General features: G+C 32.7%; 1 protein-coding gene across 2 annotated transcripts in view; it reads left to right on the forward strand.

Annotated features, from left to right (window-relative positions):
* The window catches only part of LOC100366362 (uncharacterized), a 57,427-nt gene extending 38,537 nt beyond the window's left edge, over positions 1–18,890 (forward strand). For both annotated transcript variants that reach the window (XM_085498528.1, XM_085498529.1), the window contains one exon: positions 18,604–18,890. In XM_085498528.1, coding sequence (XP_085354654.1) covers positions 18,604–18,627 — 24 coding nt within the window. In that variant the 3' untranslated portion in view covers positions 18,628–18,890. The remainder of the gene's footprint in view (positions 1–18,603) is intronic.
* The last annotated feature ends 2,218 nt before the right edge of the window (positions 18,891–21,108 follow it).

Raw genomic sequence — 21,108 nt, forward strand, 5'->3', positions numbered from 1 at the left:
TTGATTCACTGCAGTTATGTCACCAAATATAATGTTGATTCACTGCATTGATGTCACCAAATATAATGTTCATTTACTGCAGTTATGTCTCCAAATTCAATGTTGATTCACTGCAGTTATGTCACAAAGATAATGTTGATTTACTGCAGTTATGTCACCAAAGACAATGTTGATTCACTGCATTTATGTCACCAAATACAATGTTGATTCACTGCAGTTATGTCACCAAAGATAATGTTGATTCACTGTAGTTATGTCACCAAATATAATGTTGATTCACTGCAGTTATGTCACAAAAGATAATGTTGATTCACTGTACTTATGTCACCAAAGATAATGATGATTAATTGTAGTTATGTCACCAAATATAATGTTGATTTACTGTAGTTATGTCACCAAATATAATGTTGATTCACTGTATTTGTCACCAAAGATAATGATGATTAACTGTAGTGATGTCACCAAATATAATGTTGTTTTACTGCAGTTATGTCCCCAAATATAATGTTGATTCACTGCAGTTATGTCACCAAAGATAATGTTGATTTACTGCAGTTATGTCACCAAAGACAATGTTGATTCACTGCATTTATGTCACCAACTATAATGTTGATTCACTGCATTTATGTCACCAAATACAATGTTGATTACTGCAGTTATGTCACAAAGATAATGTTGATTTACTGCAGTTATGTCACCAAAGACAATGTTGTTTCACTGCATTTATGTCACCAACTATAATGTTGATTCCCTGCATTTATGTTACCAAATACAATGTTGATTCACTGCATTTGTCACCAACTATAATGTTGATTCACTGCATTTATGTTACCAAATACAATGTTGATTCACTGCAGTTATGTCACCAAAGATAATGTTGATTTACTGCAGTTATGTCACCAAAGACAATCTTGATTCACTGCATTTATGTCACCAACTATAATGTTGATTCACTGCATTTATGTTACCAAATACAATGTTGATTCACTGCAGTTATGTCACCAAAGATAATGTTGATTCACTGCATTTATGTCACCAAATACAATGTTGATCCACTGCAGTTATGTCACCAAAGATAATGTTGATTTACTGCAGTTATGTCACCAAATACAATGTTGATTCACTGCAGTTATGTCACCAAAGATAATGTTGATTTACTGCAGTTATGTCACCAAAGACAATGTTGATTCTCTGCATTTATGTCACCAACTATAATGTTGATTTACTGCAGTTATGGCACCAAAGCCAATGTTGATTTACTGCAGTTATTTCCCCAAATATAATGTTGATTCACTGCAGTTATGTCACCAAATATAATGTTGATTTACTACAGTTATGTCACTAAATATAATGTTGATTCACTACAGTTATGTCCCCAACTATAATGTTGATTCACTGCATTTATGTCACTAAATATAATGTTGATTTACTACAGTTATGTCACTAAATATAATGTTGATTCACTACAGTTATGTCATCAACTATAATGTTGATTCCCTGCAGTTATGTTCCCAAAGATAATGTTGATTCACTGCAGTTATGTCACCAAATATAATGTTGATTCACTGCATTTATGTCACCAACTATAATGTTGGTTCATGGCAGTTATGTCACCAAATACAATGTTGATTTACTGCAGTTATGTCACCAAAGACAATGTTGATTCACTGCATTTATGTCACCAAATATAATGTTGATTCACTGTAGTTATGTCACCAAAGATAATGTTGATTCACTGCAGTTATGTCATTAAATATAATAGTGATTCACTGCAGTTATGTCACCAAAGATAATGTTGATTCACTACAGTTATGTTACCAAATATAATGTTGATTCACTGCAGTTATGTCACCAAAGATAATGTTGATTCACTACAGTTATGTTACCAAATATAATGTTGATTCACTGCAGTTATGTCAAACAATGTTGATTCACTTCAGTTATGTCACCAAAGACAATGTTGATTCACTGCAGTTATGTCACCAAAGATAATGTTAATTCACTGCAGTTATGTCATTAAATATAATGTTGATTTACTGCAGTCATGTCATTAAATATAATGTTGATTCACTGCAGTTATGTCACCAAAGATAATGTTGATTCACTACAGTTATGTCATCAACTATAATGTTGATTCACTGCATTTATGTCACCAAAGACAATGTTGATTCACTGCAGTTATGTCAAACAATGTTGATTCACTGCATTGATGTCACGAAAGACAATGTTGATTTACTGCAGTTATGTCCCCAAATATAATGTTGATTCACTGCAGTTATGTCACCAAATATAATGTTGATTCACTGCATTTATGTCACCAAATATAATGTTGATTCACTGCAGTTATGTCATCAAATATAATGTTGATTCACTGCATTGATGTCACCAAATATAATGTTGATTTACTGCAGTTATGTCACGAACTATAATGTTGATTCCCTGCATTTATGTCACCAAATAAAATGTTGATTCACTGCAGTTATGTCACCAAAGATAATGTTGATTCACTGTAGTTGTGTCACCAACTATAATGTTGATTCACTGCATTTATGTTACCAAATATAATGTTGATTCACTGCAGTTATGTCACCAAAGATAATGTTGATTCACTGCAGTTATGTCATCAACTATAATGTTGATTCACTGCAGTTATGTCATCAAATACAATGTTGATTCACTGCAGTTATGTCACCAAAGATGATGTTGATTTACTGCAATTATGTCACCAAAGACAATGTTGATTCTCTGCATTTATGTCACCAACTATAATGTTGATTTACTGCAGTTATGGCACCAAAGACAATGTTGATTTACTGAAGTTATGTCCCCAAATATAATGTTGATTCACTGCAGTTATGTAACCAAATACAATGTTGATTTACTGCAGTTATGTCACCAAAGATAATGTTGATTCACTGCAGTTATGTCATCAACTATAATGTTGATTCACTGCAGTTATGTCACCAAATACAATGTTGATTCACTGCAGTTATGTCACCAAAGATAATGTTGATTTACTGCAATTATGTCACCAAAGACAATGTTGATTTTCTGCGTTTATGTTACCAACTATAATGTTGATTTACTGCAGTTATGGCACCAAAGACAATGTTGATTTACTGCAGTGATGTCCCCAAAGATAATGTTGATTCACTGCAGTTATGTCATCAACTATAATGTTGATTCACTGCAGTTATGTCACCAAATACAATGTTGATTCACTGCAGTTATGTCACCAAAGATAATGTTGATTTACTGCAGTTATGTAACCAAATACAATGTTGATTCTCTGCAGTTATGTCACCAAATATAATGTTGATTTACTGCAGTTATGTCACCAAAGATAATGTTAATTCACTGCAGTTATGTCACAAACTATAATGTTGATTCACTGCATTTATGTCACCAAATACAGTGTTGATTCACTGCAGTTGTGTCACCAAATACAATGTTGATTTACTGCAGTTATGTCACCAAAGACGATGTTTATTCACTGCAGTTATGTCACCAACTATAATGTTGATTCACTGCATTTATGTCACCAAATGCAGTGTTGATTCACTGCAGTTATGTCACCAAATACAATGTTGATTTACTGCAGTTATGTCACCAAAGACAATGTTGATTCACTGCATTTATGTCACTAAATATAAGTTGATTTACTACAGTTATGTCACTAAATATAATGTTGATTCACTACAGTTATGTCATCAACTATAATGTTGATTCACTGCAGTTATGTCACCAAATATAATGTTGATTTACTGCAGTTATGTCTCCAAATATAATGTTGATTCACTGCATTTATGTCACCAACTATAATGTTGATTCATGGCAGTTATGTCACCAAATACAATGTTGATTTACTGCAGTTATGTCACCAATGATAATGTTGATTCGCTGCAGTTATGTCACCAAAGACAATGTTGATTCACTGCATTTATGTCACCAAATATAATGTTGATTCACTGCAGTTATGTCACTAAAGATAATGTTGATTCACTGCATTTATGTCACCAAATATAATGTTGATTTACTGCAGTTATGTCACTAAATATAATGTTGATTCACTACAGTTATGTCCCCAAATATAATGTTGATTCACTGCAGTTATGTCACCAAATATAATGTTGATTCACTGCATTGATGTCACCAAATATAATGTTCATTTACTGCAGTTATGTCTCCAAATTCAATGTTGATTCACTGCAGTTATGTCACAAAGATAATGTTGATTTACTGCAGTTATGTCACCAAAGACAATGTTGATTCACTGCATTTATGTCACCAAATACAATGTTGATTCACTGCAGTTATGTCACCAAAGATAATGTTGATTCACTGTAGTTATGTCACCAAATATAATGTTGATTCACTGCAGTTATGTCACAAAAGATAATGTTGATTCACTGTACTTATGTCACCAAAGATAATGATGATTAATTGTAGTTATGTCACCAAATATAATGTTGATTTACTGTAGTTATGTCACCAAATATAATGTTGATTCACTGTATTTGTCACCAAAGATAATGATGATTAACTGTAGTGATGTCACCAAATATAATGTTGTTTTACTGCAGTTATGTCCCCAAATATAATGTTGATTCACTGCAGTTATGTCACCAAAGATAATGTTGATTTACTGCAGTTATGTCACCAAAGACAATGTTGATTCACTGCATTTATGTCACCAACTATAATGTTGATTCACTGCATTTATGTCACCAAATACAATGTTGATTACTGCAGTTATGTCACAAAGATAATGTTGATTTACTGCAGTTATGTCACCAAAGACAATGTTGTTTCACTGCATTTATGTCACCAACTATAATGTTGATTCCCTGCATTTATGTTACCAAATACAATGTTGATTCACTGCATTTGTCACCAACTATAATGTTGATTCACTGCATTTATGTTACCAAATACAATGTTGATTCACTGCAGTTATGTCACCAAAGATAATGTTGATTTACTGCAGTTATGTCACCAAAGACAATCTTGATTCACTGCATTTATGTCACCAACTATAATGTTGATTCACTGCATTTATGTTACCAAATACAATGTTGATTCACTGCAGTTATGTCACCAAAGATAATGTTGATTCACTGCATTTATGTCACCAAATACAATGTTGATCCACTGCAGTTATGTCACCAAAGATAATGTTGATTTACTGCAGTTATGTCACCAAATACAATGTTGATTCACTGCAGTTATGTCACCAAAGATAATGTTGATTTACTGCAGTTATGTCACCAAAGACAATGTTGATTCTCTGCATTTATGTCACCAACTATAATGTTGATTTACTGCAGTTATGGCACCAAAGCCAATGTTGATTTACTGCAGTTATTTCCCCAAATATAATGTTGATTCACTGCAGTTATGTCACCAAATATAATGTTGATTTACTACAGTTATGTCACTAAATATAATGTTGATTCACTACAGTTATGTCCCCAACTATAATGTTGATTCACTGCATTTATGTCACTAAATATAATGTTGATTTACTACAGTTATGTCACTAAATTTAATGTTGATTCACTGCAGTTATCTCACAAAGATAATGTTGATTTACTGCAGTTATGTCACCAAAGACAATGTTGATTCACTGCATTTATGTCCTTAAATATAATGTTGATTCACTGCAGTTATGTCACCAAAGACAATGTTGATTCACTGCATTTATGTCACCAAATATAATGTTGATTCACTGCAGTTATGTCACTAAAGATAATGTTGATTCACTGCATTTATGTCACCAAATATAATGTTGATTTACTGCAGTTATGTCACTAAATATAATGTTGATTCACTACAGTTATGTCCCCAAATATAATGTTGATTCACTGCAGTTATGTCACCAAATATAATGTTGATTCACTGCATTGATGTCACCAAATATAATGTTCATTTACTGCAGTTATGTCTCCAAATTCAATGTTGATTCACTGCAGTTATGTCACAAAGATTATGTTGATTTACTGCAGTTATGTCACCAAAAACAATGTTGATTCACTGCATTTATGTCACCAAATACAATGTTGATTCACTGCAGTTATGTCACCAAAGATAATGTTGATTCACTGTAGTTATGTCACCAAATATAATGTTGATTCACTGCAGTTATGTCACCAAAGATAATGTTGATTCACTACAGTTATGTCATCAACTATAATGTTGATTCTCTGCATTTATGTCACCAAAGACAATGTTGATTCACTGCAGTTATGTCACCAAAGATAATGTTGATTCACTGTAGTTGTGTCACCAACTATAATGTTGATTCACTGCATTTATGTTACCAAATATAATGTTGATTCACTGCAGTTATGTCACCAAAGATAATGTTGATTCACTGCAGTTATGTCATCAACTATAATGTTGATTCACTGCAGTTATGTCATCAAATACAATGTTGATTCACTGCAGTTATGTCACCAAAGATGATGTTGATTTACTGCAATTATGTCACCAAAGACAATGTTGATTCTCTGCATTTATGTCACCAACTATAATGTTGATTTACTGCAGTTATGGCACCAAAGACAATGTTGATTTACTGAAGTTATGTCCCCAAATATAATGTTGATTCACTGCAGTTATGTAACCAAATACAATGTTGATTTACTGCAGTTATGTCACCAAAGATAATGTTGATTCACTGCAGTTATGTCATCAACTATAATGTTGATTCACTGCAGTTATGTCACCAAATACAATGTTGATTCACTGCAGTTATGTCACCAAAGATAATGTTGATTTACTGCAATTATGTCACCAAAGACAATGTTGATTCTCTGCGTTTATGTTACCAACTATAATGTTGATTTACTGCAGTTATGGCACCAAAGACAATGTTGATTTACTGCAGTGATGTCCCCAAAGATAATGTTGATTCACTGCAGTTATGTCATCAACTATAATGTTGATTCACTGCAGTTATGTCACCAAATACAATGTTGATTCACTGCAGTTATGTCACCAAAGATAATGTTGATTTACTGCAGTTATGTAACCAAATACAATGTTGATTCTCTGCAGTTATGTCACCAAATATAATGTTGATTTACTGCAGTTATGTCACCAAAGATAATGTTAATTCACTGCAGTTATGTCACAAACTATAATGTTGATTCACTGCATTTATGTCACCAAATACAGTGTTGATTCACTGCAGTTGTGTCACCAAATACAATGTTGATTTACTGCAGTTATGTCACCAAAGACGATGTTTATTCACTGCAGTTATGTCACCAACTATAATGTTGATTCACTGCATTTATGTCACCAAATGCAGTGTTGATTCACTGCAGTTATGTCACCAAATACAATGTTGATTTACTGCAGTTATGTCACCAAAGACAATGTTGATTCACTGCATTTATGTCACTAAATATAAGTTGATTTACTACAGTTATGTCACTAAATATAATGTTGATTCACTACAGTTATGTCATCAACTATAATGTTGATTCACTGCAGTTATGTCACCAAATATAATGTTGATTTACTGCAGTTATGTCTCCAAATATAATGTTGATTCACTGCATTTATGTCACCAACTATAATGTTGATTCATGGCAGTTATGTCACCAAATACAATGTTGATTTACTGCAGTTATGTCACCAAAGATAATGTTGATTCGCTGCAGTTATGTCACCAAAGACAATGTTGATTCACTGCATTTATGTCACCAAATATAATGTTGATTCACTGCAGTTATGTCACTAAAGATAATGTTGATTCACTGCATTTATGTCACCAAATATAATGTTGATTTACTGCAGTTATGTCACTAAATATAATGTTGATTCACTACAGTTATGTCCCCAAATATAATGTTGATTCACTGCAGTTATGTCACCAAATATAATGTTGATTCACTGCATTGATGTCACCAAATATAATGTTCATTTACTGCAGTTATGTCTCCAAATTCAATGTTGATTCACTGCAGTTATGTCACAAAGATAATGTTGATTTACTGCAGTTATGTCACCAAAGACAATGTTGATTCACTGCATTTATGTCACCAAATACAATGTTGATTCACTGCAGTTATGTCACCAAAGATAATGTTGATTCACTGTAGTTATGTCACCAAATATAATGTTGATTCACTGCAGTTATGTCACAAAAGATAATGTTGATTCACTGTACTTATGTCACCAAAGATAATGATGATTAATTGTAGTTATGTCACCAAATATAATGTTGATTTACTGTAGTTATGTCACCAAATATAATGTTGATTCACTGTATTTGTCACCAAAGATAATGATGATTAACTGTAGTGATGTCACCAAATATAATGTTGTTTTACTGCAGTTATGTCCCCAAATATAATGTTGATTCACTGCAGTTATGTCACCAAAGATAATGTTGATTTACTGCAGTTATGTCACCAAAGACAATGTTGATTCACTGCATTTATGTCACCAACTATAATGTTGATTCACTGCATTTATGTCACCAAATACAATGTTGATTACTGCAGTTATGTCACAAAGATAATGTTGATTTACTGCAGTTATGTCACCAAAGACAATGTTGTTTCACTGCATTTATGTCACCAACTATAATGTTGATTCCCTGCATTTATGTTACCAAATACAATGTTGATTCACTGCATTTGTCACCAACTATAATGTTGATTCACTGCATTTATGTTACCAAATACAATGTTGATTCACTGCAGTTATGTCACCAAAGATAATGTTGATTTACTGCAGTTATGTCACCAAAGACAATCTTGATTCACTGCATTTATGTCACCAACTATAATGTTGATTCACTGCATTTATGTTACCAAATACAATGTTGATTCACTGCAGTTATGTCACCAAAGATAATGTTGATTCACTGCATTTATGTCACCAAATACAATGTTGATCCACTGCAGTTATGTCACCAAAGATAATGTTGATTTACTGCAGTTATGTCACCAAATACAATGTTGATTCACTGCAGTTATGTCACCAAAGATAATGTTGATTTACTGCAGTTATGTCACCAAAGACAATGTTGATTCTCTGCATTTATGTCACCAACTATAATGTTGATTTACTGCAGTTATGGCACCTAAGCCAATGTTGATTTACTGCAGTTATTTCCCCAAATATAATGTTGATTCACTGCAGTTATGTCACCAAATATAATGTTGATTTACTACAGTTATGTCACTAAATATAATGTTGATTCACTACAGTTATGTCCCCAACTATAATGTTGATTCACTGCATTTATGTCACTAAATATAATGTTGATTTACTACAGTTATGTCACTAAATATAATGTTGATTCACTACAGTTATGTCATCAACTATAATGTTGATTCCCTGCAGTTATGTTCCCAAAGATAATGTTGATTCACTGCAGTTATGTCACCAAATATAATGTTGATTCACTGCATTTATGTCACCAACTATAATGTTGGTTCATGGCAGTTATGTCACCAAATACAATGTTGATTTACTGCAGTTATGTCACCAAAGACAATGTTGATTCACTGCATTTATGTCACCAAATATAATGTTGATTCACTGCAGTTATGTCACTAAAGATAATGTTGATTTACTGCATTTATGTCACCAAATATAATGTTGATTCACTGCATTTATGTCACCAACTATAATGTTGATTCATGGCAGTTATGTCACCAAATACAATGTTGATTTACTGCAGTTATGTCATCAAAGATAATGTTGATTCACTGCAGTTATGTCATCAAAGATAATGTTGATTCACTGCATTTATGTCACCAACTATAATGTTGATTCATGGCAGTTATGTCACCAAAGACAATGTTGATTCACTGCATTTATGTCACCAAATATAATGTTGATTCACTACAGTTATGTCATCAACTATAATGTTGATTCATTGCAGTTATGTTACCAAAGATAATGTTGATTCACTGCATTTATGTCACCAACTATAATGTTGATTCACTGCAGTTATGTCACCAAATATAATGTTGATTCACTGCAGTTATGTCATCAACTATAATGTTGATTCACTGCAGTTATGTCCCCAAATATAATGTTGATTCACTGCAGTTATGTCATCAACTATAATGTTGATTCACTGCAGTTATGTCACCAAATATAATGTTGATTCACTGCAGTTATGTCACCAAAGACAATGTTGATTCACTGCAGTTATGTCATCAAAGATAATGTTGATTCACTGCAGTTATGTCACCAACTATAATGTTTATTCATTGCAGTTATGTTACCGAAGATAATGTTGATTCACTGCAGTTATGTCACCAAATACAATGTTGATCCACTGCAGTTATGTCACCAAAGATAATGTTGATTTACTGCAGTTATGTCACCAAATACAATGTTGATTCACTGCAGTTATGTCACCAAAGATAATGTTGATTTACTGCAGTTATGTCACCAAAGACAATGTTGATTCTCTGCATTTATGTCACCAACTATAATGTTGATTTACTGCAGTTATGGCACCAAAGCCAATGTTGATTTACTGCAGTTATTTCCCCAAATATAATGTTGATTCACTGCAGTTATGTCACCAAATATAATGTTGATTTACTACAGTTATGTCACTAAATATAATGTTGATTCACTACAGTTATGTCCCCAACTATAATGTTGATTCACTGCATTTATGTCACTAAATATAATGTTGATTTACTACAGTTATGTCACTAAATATAATGTTGATTCACTACAGTTATGTCATCAACTATAATGTTGATTCCCTGCAGTTATGTTCCCAAAGATAATGTTGATTCACTGCAGTTATGTCACCAAATATAATGTTGATTCACTGCATTTATGTCACCAACTATAATGTTGGTTCATGGCAGTTATGTCACCAAATACAATGTTGATTTACTGCAGTTATGTCACCAAAGACAATGTTGATTCACTGCATTTATGTCACCAAATATAATGTTGATTCACTGCAGTTATGTCACTAAAGATAATGTTGATTTACTGCATTTATGTCACCAAATATAATGTTGATTCACTGCATTTATGTCACCAACTATAATGTTGATTCATGGCAGTTATGTCACCAAATACAATGTTGATTTACTGCAGTTATGTCATCAAAGATAATGTTGATTCACTGCAGTTATGTCATCAAAGATAATGTTGATTCACTGCATTTATGTCACCAACTATAATGTTGATTCATGGCAGTTATGTCACCAAAGACAATGTTGATTCACTGCATTTATGTCACCAAATATAATGTTGATTCACTACAGTTATGTCATCAACTATAATGTTGATTCATTGCAGTTATGTTACCAAAGATAATGTTGATTCACTGCATTTATGTCACCAACTATAATGTTGATTCACTGCAGTTATGTCACCAAATATAATGTTGATTCACTGCAGTTATGTCATCAACTATAATGTTGATTCACTGCATTTATGTCACCAAATACAGTGTTGATTCACTGCAGTTGTGTCACCAAATACAATGTTGATTTACTGCAGTTATGTCACCAAAGACGATGTTTATTCACTGCAGTTATGTCACCAACTATAATGTTGATTCACTGCATTTATGTCACCAAATGCAGTGTTGATTCACTGCAGTTATGTCACCAAATACAATGTTGATTTACTGCAGTTATGTCACCAAAGACAATGTTGATTCACTGCATTTATGTCACTAAATATAAGTTGATTTACTACAGTTATGTCACTAAATATAATGTTGATTCACTACAGTTATGTCATCAACTATAATGTTGATTCACTGCAGTTATGTCACCAAATATAATGTTGATTTACTGCAGTTATGTCTCCAAATATAATGTTGATTCACTGCATTTATGTCACCAACTATAATGTTGATTCATGGCAGTTATGTCACCAAATACAATGTTGATTTACTGCAGTTATGTCACCAAAGATAATGTTGATTCGCTGCAGTTATGTCACCAAAGACAATGTTGATTCACTGCATTTATGTCACCAAATATAATGTTGATTCACTGCAGTTATGTCACTAAAGATAATGTTGATTCACTGCATTTATGTCACCAAATATAATGTTGATTTACTGCAGTTATGTCACTAAATATAATGTTGATTCACTACAGTTATGTCCCCAAATATAATGTTGATTCACTGCAGTTATGTCACCAAATATAATGTTGATTCACTGCATTGATGTCACCAAATATAATGTTCATTTACTGCAGTTATGTCTCCAAATTCAATGTTGATTCACTGCAGTTATGTCACAAAGATAATGTTGATTTACTGCAGTTATGTCACCAAAGACAATGTTGATTCACTGCATTTATGTCACCAAATACAATGTTGATTCACTGCAGTTATGTCACCAAAGATAATGTTGATTCACTGTAGTTATGTCACCAAATATAATGTTGATTCACTGCAGTTATGTCACAAAAGATAATGTTGATTCACTGTACTTATGTCACCAAAGATAATGATGATTAATTGTAGTTATGTCACCAAATATAATGTTGATTTACTGTAGTTATGTCACCAAATATAATGTTGATTCACTGTATTTGTCACCAAAGATAATGATGATTAACTGTAGTGATGTCACCAAATATAATGTTGTTTTACTGCAGTTATGTCCCCAAATATAATGTTGATTCACTGCAGTTATGTCACCAAAGATAATGTTGATTTACTGCAGTTATGTCACCAAAGACAATGTTGATTCACTGCATTTATGTCACCAACTATAATGTTGATTCACTGCATTTATGTCACCAAATACAATGTTGATTACTGCAGTTATGTCACAAAGATAATGTTGATTTACTGCAGTTATGTCACCAAAGACAATGTTGTTTCACTGCATTTATGTCACCAACTATAATGTTGATTCCCTGCATTTATGTTACCAAATACAATGTTGATTCACTGCATTTGTCACCAACTATAATGTTGATTCACTGCATTTATGTTACCAAATACAATGTTGATTCACTGCAGTTATGTCACCAAAGATAATGTTGATTTACTGCAGTTATGTCACCAAAGACAATCTTGATTCACTGCATTTATGTCACCAACTATAATGTTGATTCACTGCATTTATGTTACCAAATACAATGTTGATTCACTGCAGTTATGTCACCAAAGATAATGTTGATTCACTGCATTTATGTCACCAAATACAATGTTGATCCACTGCAGTTATGTCACCAAAGATAATGTTGATTTACTGCAGTTATGTCACCAAATACAATGTTGATTCACTGCAGTTATGTCACCAAAGATAATGTTGATTTACTGCAGTTATGTCACCAAAGACAATGTTGATTCTCTGCATTTATGTCACCAACTATAATGTTGATTTACTGCAGTTATGGCACCAAAGCCAATGTTGATTTACTGCAGTTATTTCCCCAAATATAATGTTGATTCACTGCAGTTATGTCACCAAATATAATGTTGATTTACTACAGTTATGTCACTAAATATAATGTTGATTCACTACAGTTATGTCCCCAACTATAATGTTGATTCACTGCATTTATGTCACTAAATATAATGTTGATTTACTACAGTTATGTCACTAAATTTAATGTTGATTCACTGCAGTTATCTCACAAAGATAATGTTGATTTACTGCAGTTATGTCACCAAAGACAATGTTGATTCACTGCATTTATGTCCTTAAATATAATGTTGATTCACTGCAGTTATGTCACCAAAGACAATGTTGATTCACTGCATTTATGTCACCAAATATAATGTTGATTCACTGCAGTTATGTCACTAAAGATAATGTTGATTCACTGCATTTATGTCACCAAATATAATGTTGATTTACTGCAGTTATGTCACTAAATATAATGTTGATTCACTACAGTTATGTCCCCAAATATAATGTTGATTCACTGCAGTTATGTCACCAAATATAATGTTGATTCACTGCATTGATGTCACCAAATATAATGTTCATTTACTGCAGTTATGTCTCCAAATTCAATGTTGATTCACTGCAGTTATGTCACAAAGATTATGTTGATTTACTGCAGTTATGTCACCAAAAACAATGTTGATTCACTGCATTTATGTCACCAAATACAATGTTGATTCACTGCAGTTATGTCACCAAAGATAATGTTGATTCACTGTAGTTATGTCACCAAATATAATGTTGATTCACTGCAGTTATGTCACCAAAGATAATGTTGATTCACTACAGTTATGTCATCAACTATAATGTTGATTCTCTGCATTTATGTCACCAAAGACAATGTTGATTCACTGCAGTTATGTCACCAAAGATAATGTTGATTCACTGTAGTTGTGTCACCAACTATAATGTTGATTCACTGCATTTATGTTACCAAATATAATGTTGATTCACTGCAGTTATGTCACCAAAGATAATGTTGATTCACTGCAGTTATGTCATCAACTATAATGTTGATTCACTGCAGTTATGTCATCAAATACAATGTTGATTCACTGCAGTTATGTCACCAAAGATGATGTTGATTTACTGCAATTATGTCACCAAAGACAATGTTGATTCTCTGCATTTATGTCACCAACTATAATGTTGATTTACTGCAGTTATGGCACCAAAGACAATGTTGATTTACTGAAGTTATGTCCCCAAATATAATGTTGATTCACTGCAGTTATGTAACCAAATACAATGTTGATTTACTGCAGTTATGTCACCAAAGATAATGTTGATTCACTGCAGTTATGTCATCAACTATAATGTTGATTCACTGCAGTTATGTCACCAAATACAATGTTGATTCACTGCAGTTATGTCACCAAAGATAATGTTGATTTACTGCAATTATGTCACCAAAGACAATGTTGATTCTCTGCGTTTATGTTACCAACTATAATGTTGATTTACTGCAGTTATGGCACCAAAGACAATGTTGATTTACTGCAGTGATGTCCCCAAAGATAATGTTGATTCACTGCAGTTATGTCATCAACTATAATGTTGATTCACTGCAGTTATGTCACCAAATACAATGTTGATTCACTGCAGTTATGTCACCAAAGATAATGTTGATTTACTGCAGTTATGTAACCAAATACAATGTTGATTCTCTGCAGTTATGTCACCAAATATAATGTTGATTTACTGCAGTTATGTCACCAAAGATAATGTTAATTCACTGCAGTTATGTCACAAACTATAATGTTGATTCACTGCATTTATGTCACCAAATACAGTGTTGATTCACTGCAGTTGTGTCACCAAATACAATGTTGATTTACTGCAGTTATGTCACCAAAGACGATGTTTATTCACTGCAGTTATGTCACCAACTATAATGTTGATTCACTGCATTTATGTCACCAAATGCAGTGTTGATTCACTGCAGTTATGTCACCAAATACAATGTTGATTTACTGCAGTTATGTCACCAAAGACAATGTTGATTCACTGCATTTATGTCACTAAATATAAGTTGATTTACTACAGTTATGTCACTAAATATAATGTTGATTCACTACAGTTATGTCATCAACTATAATGTTGATTCACTGCAGTTATGTCACCAAATATAATGTTGATTTACTGCAGTTATGTCTCCAAATATAATGTTGATTCACTGCATTTATGTCACCAACTATAATGTTGATTCATGGCAGTTATGTCACCAAATACAATGTTGATTTACTGCAGTTATGTCACCAAAGATAATGTTGATTCGCTGCAGTTATGTCACCAAAGACAATGTTGATTCACTGCATTTATGTCACCAAATATAATGTTGATTCACTGCAGTTATGTCACTAAAGATAATGTTGATTCACTGCATTTATGTCACCAAATATAATGTTGATTTACTGCAGTTATGTCACTAAATATAATGTTGATTCACTACAGTTATGTCCCCAAATATAATGTTGATTCACTGCAGTTATGTCACCAAATATAATGTTGATTCACTGCATTGATGTCACCAAATATAATGTTCATTTACTGCAGTTATGTCTCCAAATTCAATGTTGATTCACTGCAGTTATGTCACAAAGATAATGTTGATTTACTGCAGTTATGTCACCAAAGACAATGTTGATTCACTGCATTTATGTCACCAAATACAATGTTGATTCACTGCAGTTATGTCACCAAAGATAATGTTGATTCACTGTAGTTATGTCACCAAATATAATGTTGATTCACTGCAGTTATGTCACAAAAGATAATGTTGATTCACTGTACTTATGTCACCAAAGATAATGATGATTAATTGTAGTTATGTCACCAAATATAATGTTGATTCACTGTATTTGTCACCAAAGATAATGATGATTAACTGTAGTGATGTCACCAAATATAATGTTGTTTTACTGCAGTTATGTCCCCAAATATAATGTTGATTCACTGCAGTTATGTCACCAAAGATAATGTTGATTTACTGCAGTTATGTCACCAAAGACAATGTTGATTCACTGCATTTATGTCACCAACTATAATGTTGATTCACTGCATTTATGTCACCAAATACAATGTTGATTACTGCAGTTATGTCACAAAGATAATGTTGATTTACTGCAGTTATGTCACCAAAGACAATGTTGTTTCACTGCATTTATGTCACCAACTATAATGTTGATTCCCTGCATTTATGTTACCAAATACAATGTTGATTCACTGCATTTGTCACCAACTATAATGTTGATTCACTGCATTTATGTTACCAAATACAATGTTGATTCACTGCAGTTATGTCACCAAAGATAATGTTGATTTACTGCAGTTATGTCACCAAAGACAATCTTGATTCACTGCATTTATGTCACCAACTATAATGTTGATTCACTGCATTTATGTTACCAAATACAATGTTGATTCACTGCAGTTATGTCACCAAAGATAATGTTGATTCACTGCATTTATGTCACCAAATACAATGTTGATCCACTGCAGTTATGTCACCAAAGATAATGTTGATTTACTGCAGTTATGTCACCAAATACAATGTTGATTCACTGCAGTTATGTCACCAAAGATAATGTTGATTTACTGCAGTTATGTCACCAAAGACAATGTTGATTCTCTGCATTTATGTCACCAACTATAATGTTGATTTACTGCAGTTATGGCACCAAAGCCAATGTTGATTTACTGCAGTTATTTCCCCAAATATAATGTTGATTCACTGCAGTTATGTCACCAAATATAATGTTGATTTACTACAGTTATGTCACTAAATATAATGTTGATTCACTACAGTTATGTCCCCAACTATAATGTTGATTCACTGCATTTATGTCACTAAATATAATGTTGATTTACTACAGTTATGTCACTAAATATAATGTTGATTCACTACAGTTATGTCATCAACTATAATGTTGATTCCCTGCAGTTATGTTCCCAAAGATAATGTTGATTCACTGCAGTTATGTCACCAAATATAATGTTGATTCACTGCATTTATGTCACCAACTATAATGTTGGTTCATGGCAGTTATGTCACCAAATACAATGTTGATTTACTGCAGTTATGTCACCAAAGACAATGTTGATTCACTGCATTTATGTCACCAAATATAATGTTGATTCACTGCAGTTATGTCACTAAAGATAATGTTGATTTACTGCATTTATGTCACCAAATATAATGTTGATTCACTGCATTTATGTCACCAACTATAATGTTGATTCATGGCAGTTATGTCACCAAATACAATGTTGATTTACTGCAGTTATGTCATCAAAGATAATGTTGATTCACTGCAGTTATGTCATCAAAGATAATGTTGATTCACTGCATTTATGTCACCAACTATAATGTTGATTCATGGCAGTTATGTCACCAAAGACAATGTTGATTCACTGCATTTATGTCACCAAATATAATGTTGATTCACTACAGTTATGTCATCAACTATAATGTTGATTCATTGCAGTTATGTTACCAAAGATAATGTTGATTCACTGCATTTATGTCACCAACTATAATGTTGATTCACTGCAGTTATGTCACCAAATATAATGTTGATTCACTGCAGTTATGTCATCAACTATAATGTTGATTCACTGCAGTTATGTCCCCAAATATAATGTTGATTCACTGCAGTTATGTCATCAACTATAATGTTGATTCACTGCAGTTATGTCACCAAATATAATGTTGATTCACTGCAGTTATGTCACCAAAGACAATGTTGATTCACTGCAGTTATGTCATCAAAGATAATGTTGATTCACTGCAGTTATGTCACCAACTATAATGTTTATTCATTGCAGTTATGTTACCGAAGATAATGTTGATTCACTGCAGTTATGTCATCAACTATAATGTTGATTCACTGCAGTTATGTCACCAAAGACAATGTTGATTCACTGCAGTTATGTCATCAAAGATAATGTTGATTCACTGCAGTTATGTCATCAAAGATAATGTTGATTCACTGCAGTTATGTCATCAAAGATAATGTTGATTCACTGCACTGATATCACCATGCAAAGACTTATTCACCAAATCAACTAAATCTGCATTGGGACATTTTGCAAATCGAGTTTGACCTAACATTCACAGTTGATTTTAAGTTTTCACTTAACAATATATATATATTTAGATTTGTTTGTATTTTTAGGTATGGCATGACAGGAATATGTAGCAGATCACAATGGTAAAGTACCAAAGTACCGGTATTGATTTTAAGTATATGCATTTTAGATTACATAGTGGGTATAATTTTTATTTTGATTATAAAAGAATGAGACTTATTTACTCCACTGTCTGTTTTTTTATAATTGCATGTGTGACTTTATAGTATGGGTTTTTAAGGTCAGAGGCTGATGATAACTTGTATAACATTGAAAATTTCAATCAAGTGTATTGTTCTAATAACTGCTCAAATGTGAAGTGTTACAAAACGTTTTTACTGTCTTTAAGTATTTTTTGTGACTTGTGAGCATAGTCAGATCAAAACTTGTTCTCTTAAATCATCATCCTGAATACTTGTTAGTTTACATTTATGTTACCTACAAGCTACCTACAAACATTAGGTCAACATGCTTTGACTGGAAGCCACTTCAATATGTACATCTACATGCTACATGCAATTATTGTGACTAAAATTGAATTATAATTATAATTTGATACAGGCCTTTTTCGTCATTCAAAATTTACCGACCCCCTACAAGTTATTCAAGGTTTTTTTTACTACAAAGAGATATAACAAAGATAATCAATGAAAATGTGGTCATTGAGTCAACAACGGTTGTATAAACTATCTACATTTAATACATATATACATACACATATATATTATTACAACACATTAACATTGGTTTTACACTAGTAACCACAAATAATTTATGACATAAAAATAACAGACACCTTATTAATCACCCAACAGTGTTTGCCATTCACTGTTTTACAATTGATCCTTCCCCAAGACTAATAGAAAAATGCACAAAACTAAATAATTCATATAGTAAATTCAACTAATAGTTCATATAGTAAAGTTATATTTACAATGTGTAATTACAGGTTTTCCCAGTGATTTGTTGATTTTCATCCAATTGACATTTTTGTAAATCCACTATTTCTTGCATATTTGGGAAATTCAACACAGAAATTAGTTGCTCTGAAATATTTAATGAGAAAGATAATCCTCACAGATCACTGTCACCTGTAAATTGTTCCAAACACCAAAACAGTACCAAAATGTATATATATACATATATACTGTATATATATACAGTATGAAATGTTAGCTCATGACAGTCAGTTCTCTATTGTGTTATGTGATCCACATCTCGTAGCAAATTTGTGCTGTTTTGTATGGTATTGAATGCTACTTCTTTTGTGACACTACTATACACTAATATTGACAGGTATATCGGCACTATTGGGTATCTGGATACCAGCATAATTCGTTGGTGGATTTGGTGAGTGTCTCGCACTTAATGTGTTAGACGGTATATCAGGTTGTGGGTCACTATTCACTGATTTATTAAGTTCTTTAGGCATGGATGATTTCAGGGGTGGTATTCCCTGTACTCCAGCAGGCATCCACACTTTTACATTTCGTTTGTTCAAATTGACAGGTTTTGACAAAAACTCATTGGTATTTTTCGATTTATTGAGTAGCCCAAGGGGAGCCATATTTGGCATCATAATTACTGGCATTGACCGGGCAGCAATTTTACCTTTCAACAATGATAATTGAGCTTGGAGGAGAGGCAGTTCAGATCCTGCCTCTCTGTCAGCTATTTTATTCTTCAATAGTTCATATTCCTCTTGCATGGCATGGTCTGTTCCTGGATCAACTCTTCCTCTGTTCCAGGCATTTTGGTCAGATTGGTTGTTACCTTGTGTTTCAGTTGGATTATGGCCTCCTTGGTCGTGATCGGAATTATTAGCACTTGCTCTATCTCTCTCATTACATTCACTAGAAAAAGAGTTTCTTCTCTGTTTGTATAAATCCTTCCTCCTGCAGAACCTAATTTTTATGTAAACATGAACATCAAATAAGTTTAACAAGTTTAAAGTACAGTCGTTATTTAGTGTAGAACAATGTTTGTGGTTGGGGCTCTATAAAACACAAGGTAAAGCATAATGACATGCATTCTTGATTTCCTGCAAACATACCACAATACATGATCAAATCCGTGGTAGAAATGTAAATAATTTACAGGCTTTCGCGAAATGCCATGGGTTGAGGTGTGGCTCCTCATATTCAGGGTGCAAAAGGTAGTTTGTCACGAAACAGTGATTTACAAGACTTTATTCACAAGGGATTCCTTTGCCCCGAATCTGACTAGGTTTCTTAGGAAAGCTTGACTCATCTGTTTGCAATCATACATTTGGTATACATTAAATTCCCGAAAAACAACATGTTTTCTGCATCTTTCATCAGAAGTGTTTACTGTAGCCTATGGGCTGAGTTGTGGTGTGGCTTTTCATAGTCAGGGTGCAAACGGTAGTTTGTTTACCGTCACAAAACAGTGATTTACAAGTCTTTATTCACAAGGAACTTTTTTTGCCCCGAATCTGACTAGGTTTTCAAGGAAAGCTTCACTCATCTGTATGCAATCATACATTTGTTATACAATCAGTACGAATTAAGATACTAGTTGTAAATTCCCGC

This window comes from Saccoglossus kowalevskii, chromosome 4, assembly GCF_978046115.1.
Source record: "Saccoglossus kowalevskii chromosome 4, keSacKowa6.1, whole genome shotgun sequence".
Classification (NCBI taxonomy): Eukaryota; Metazoa; Hemichordata; class Enteropneusta; family Harrimaniidae; genus Saccoglossus; species Saccoglossus kowalevskii.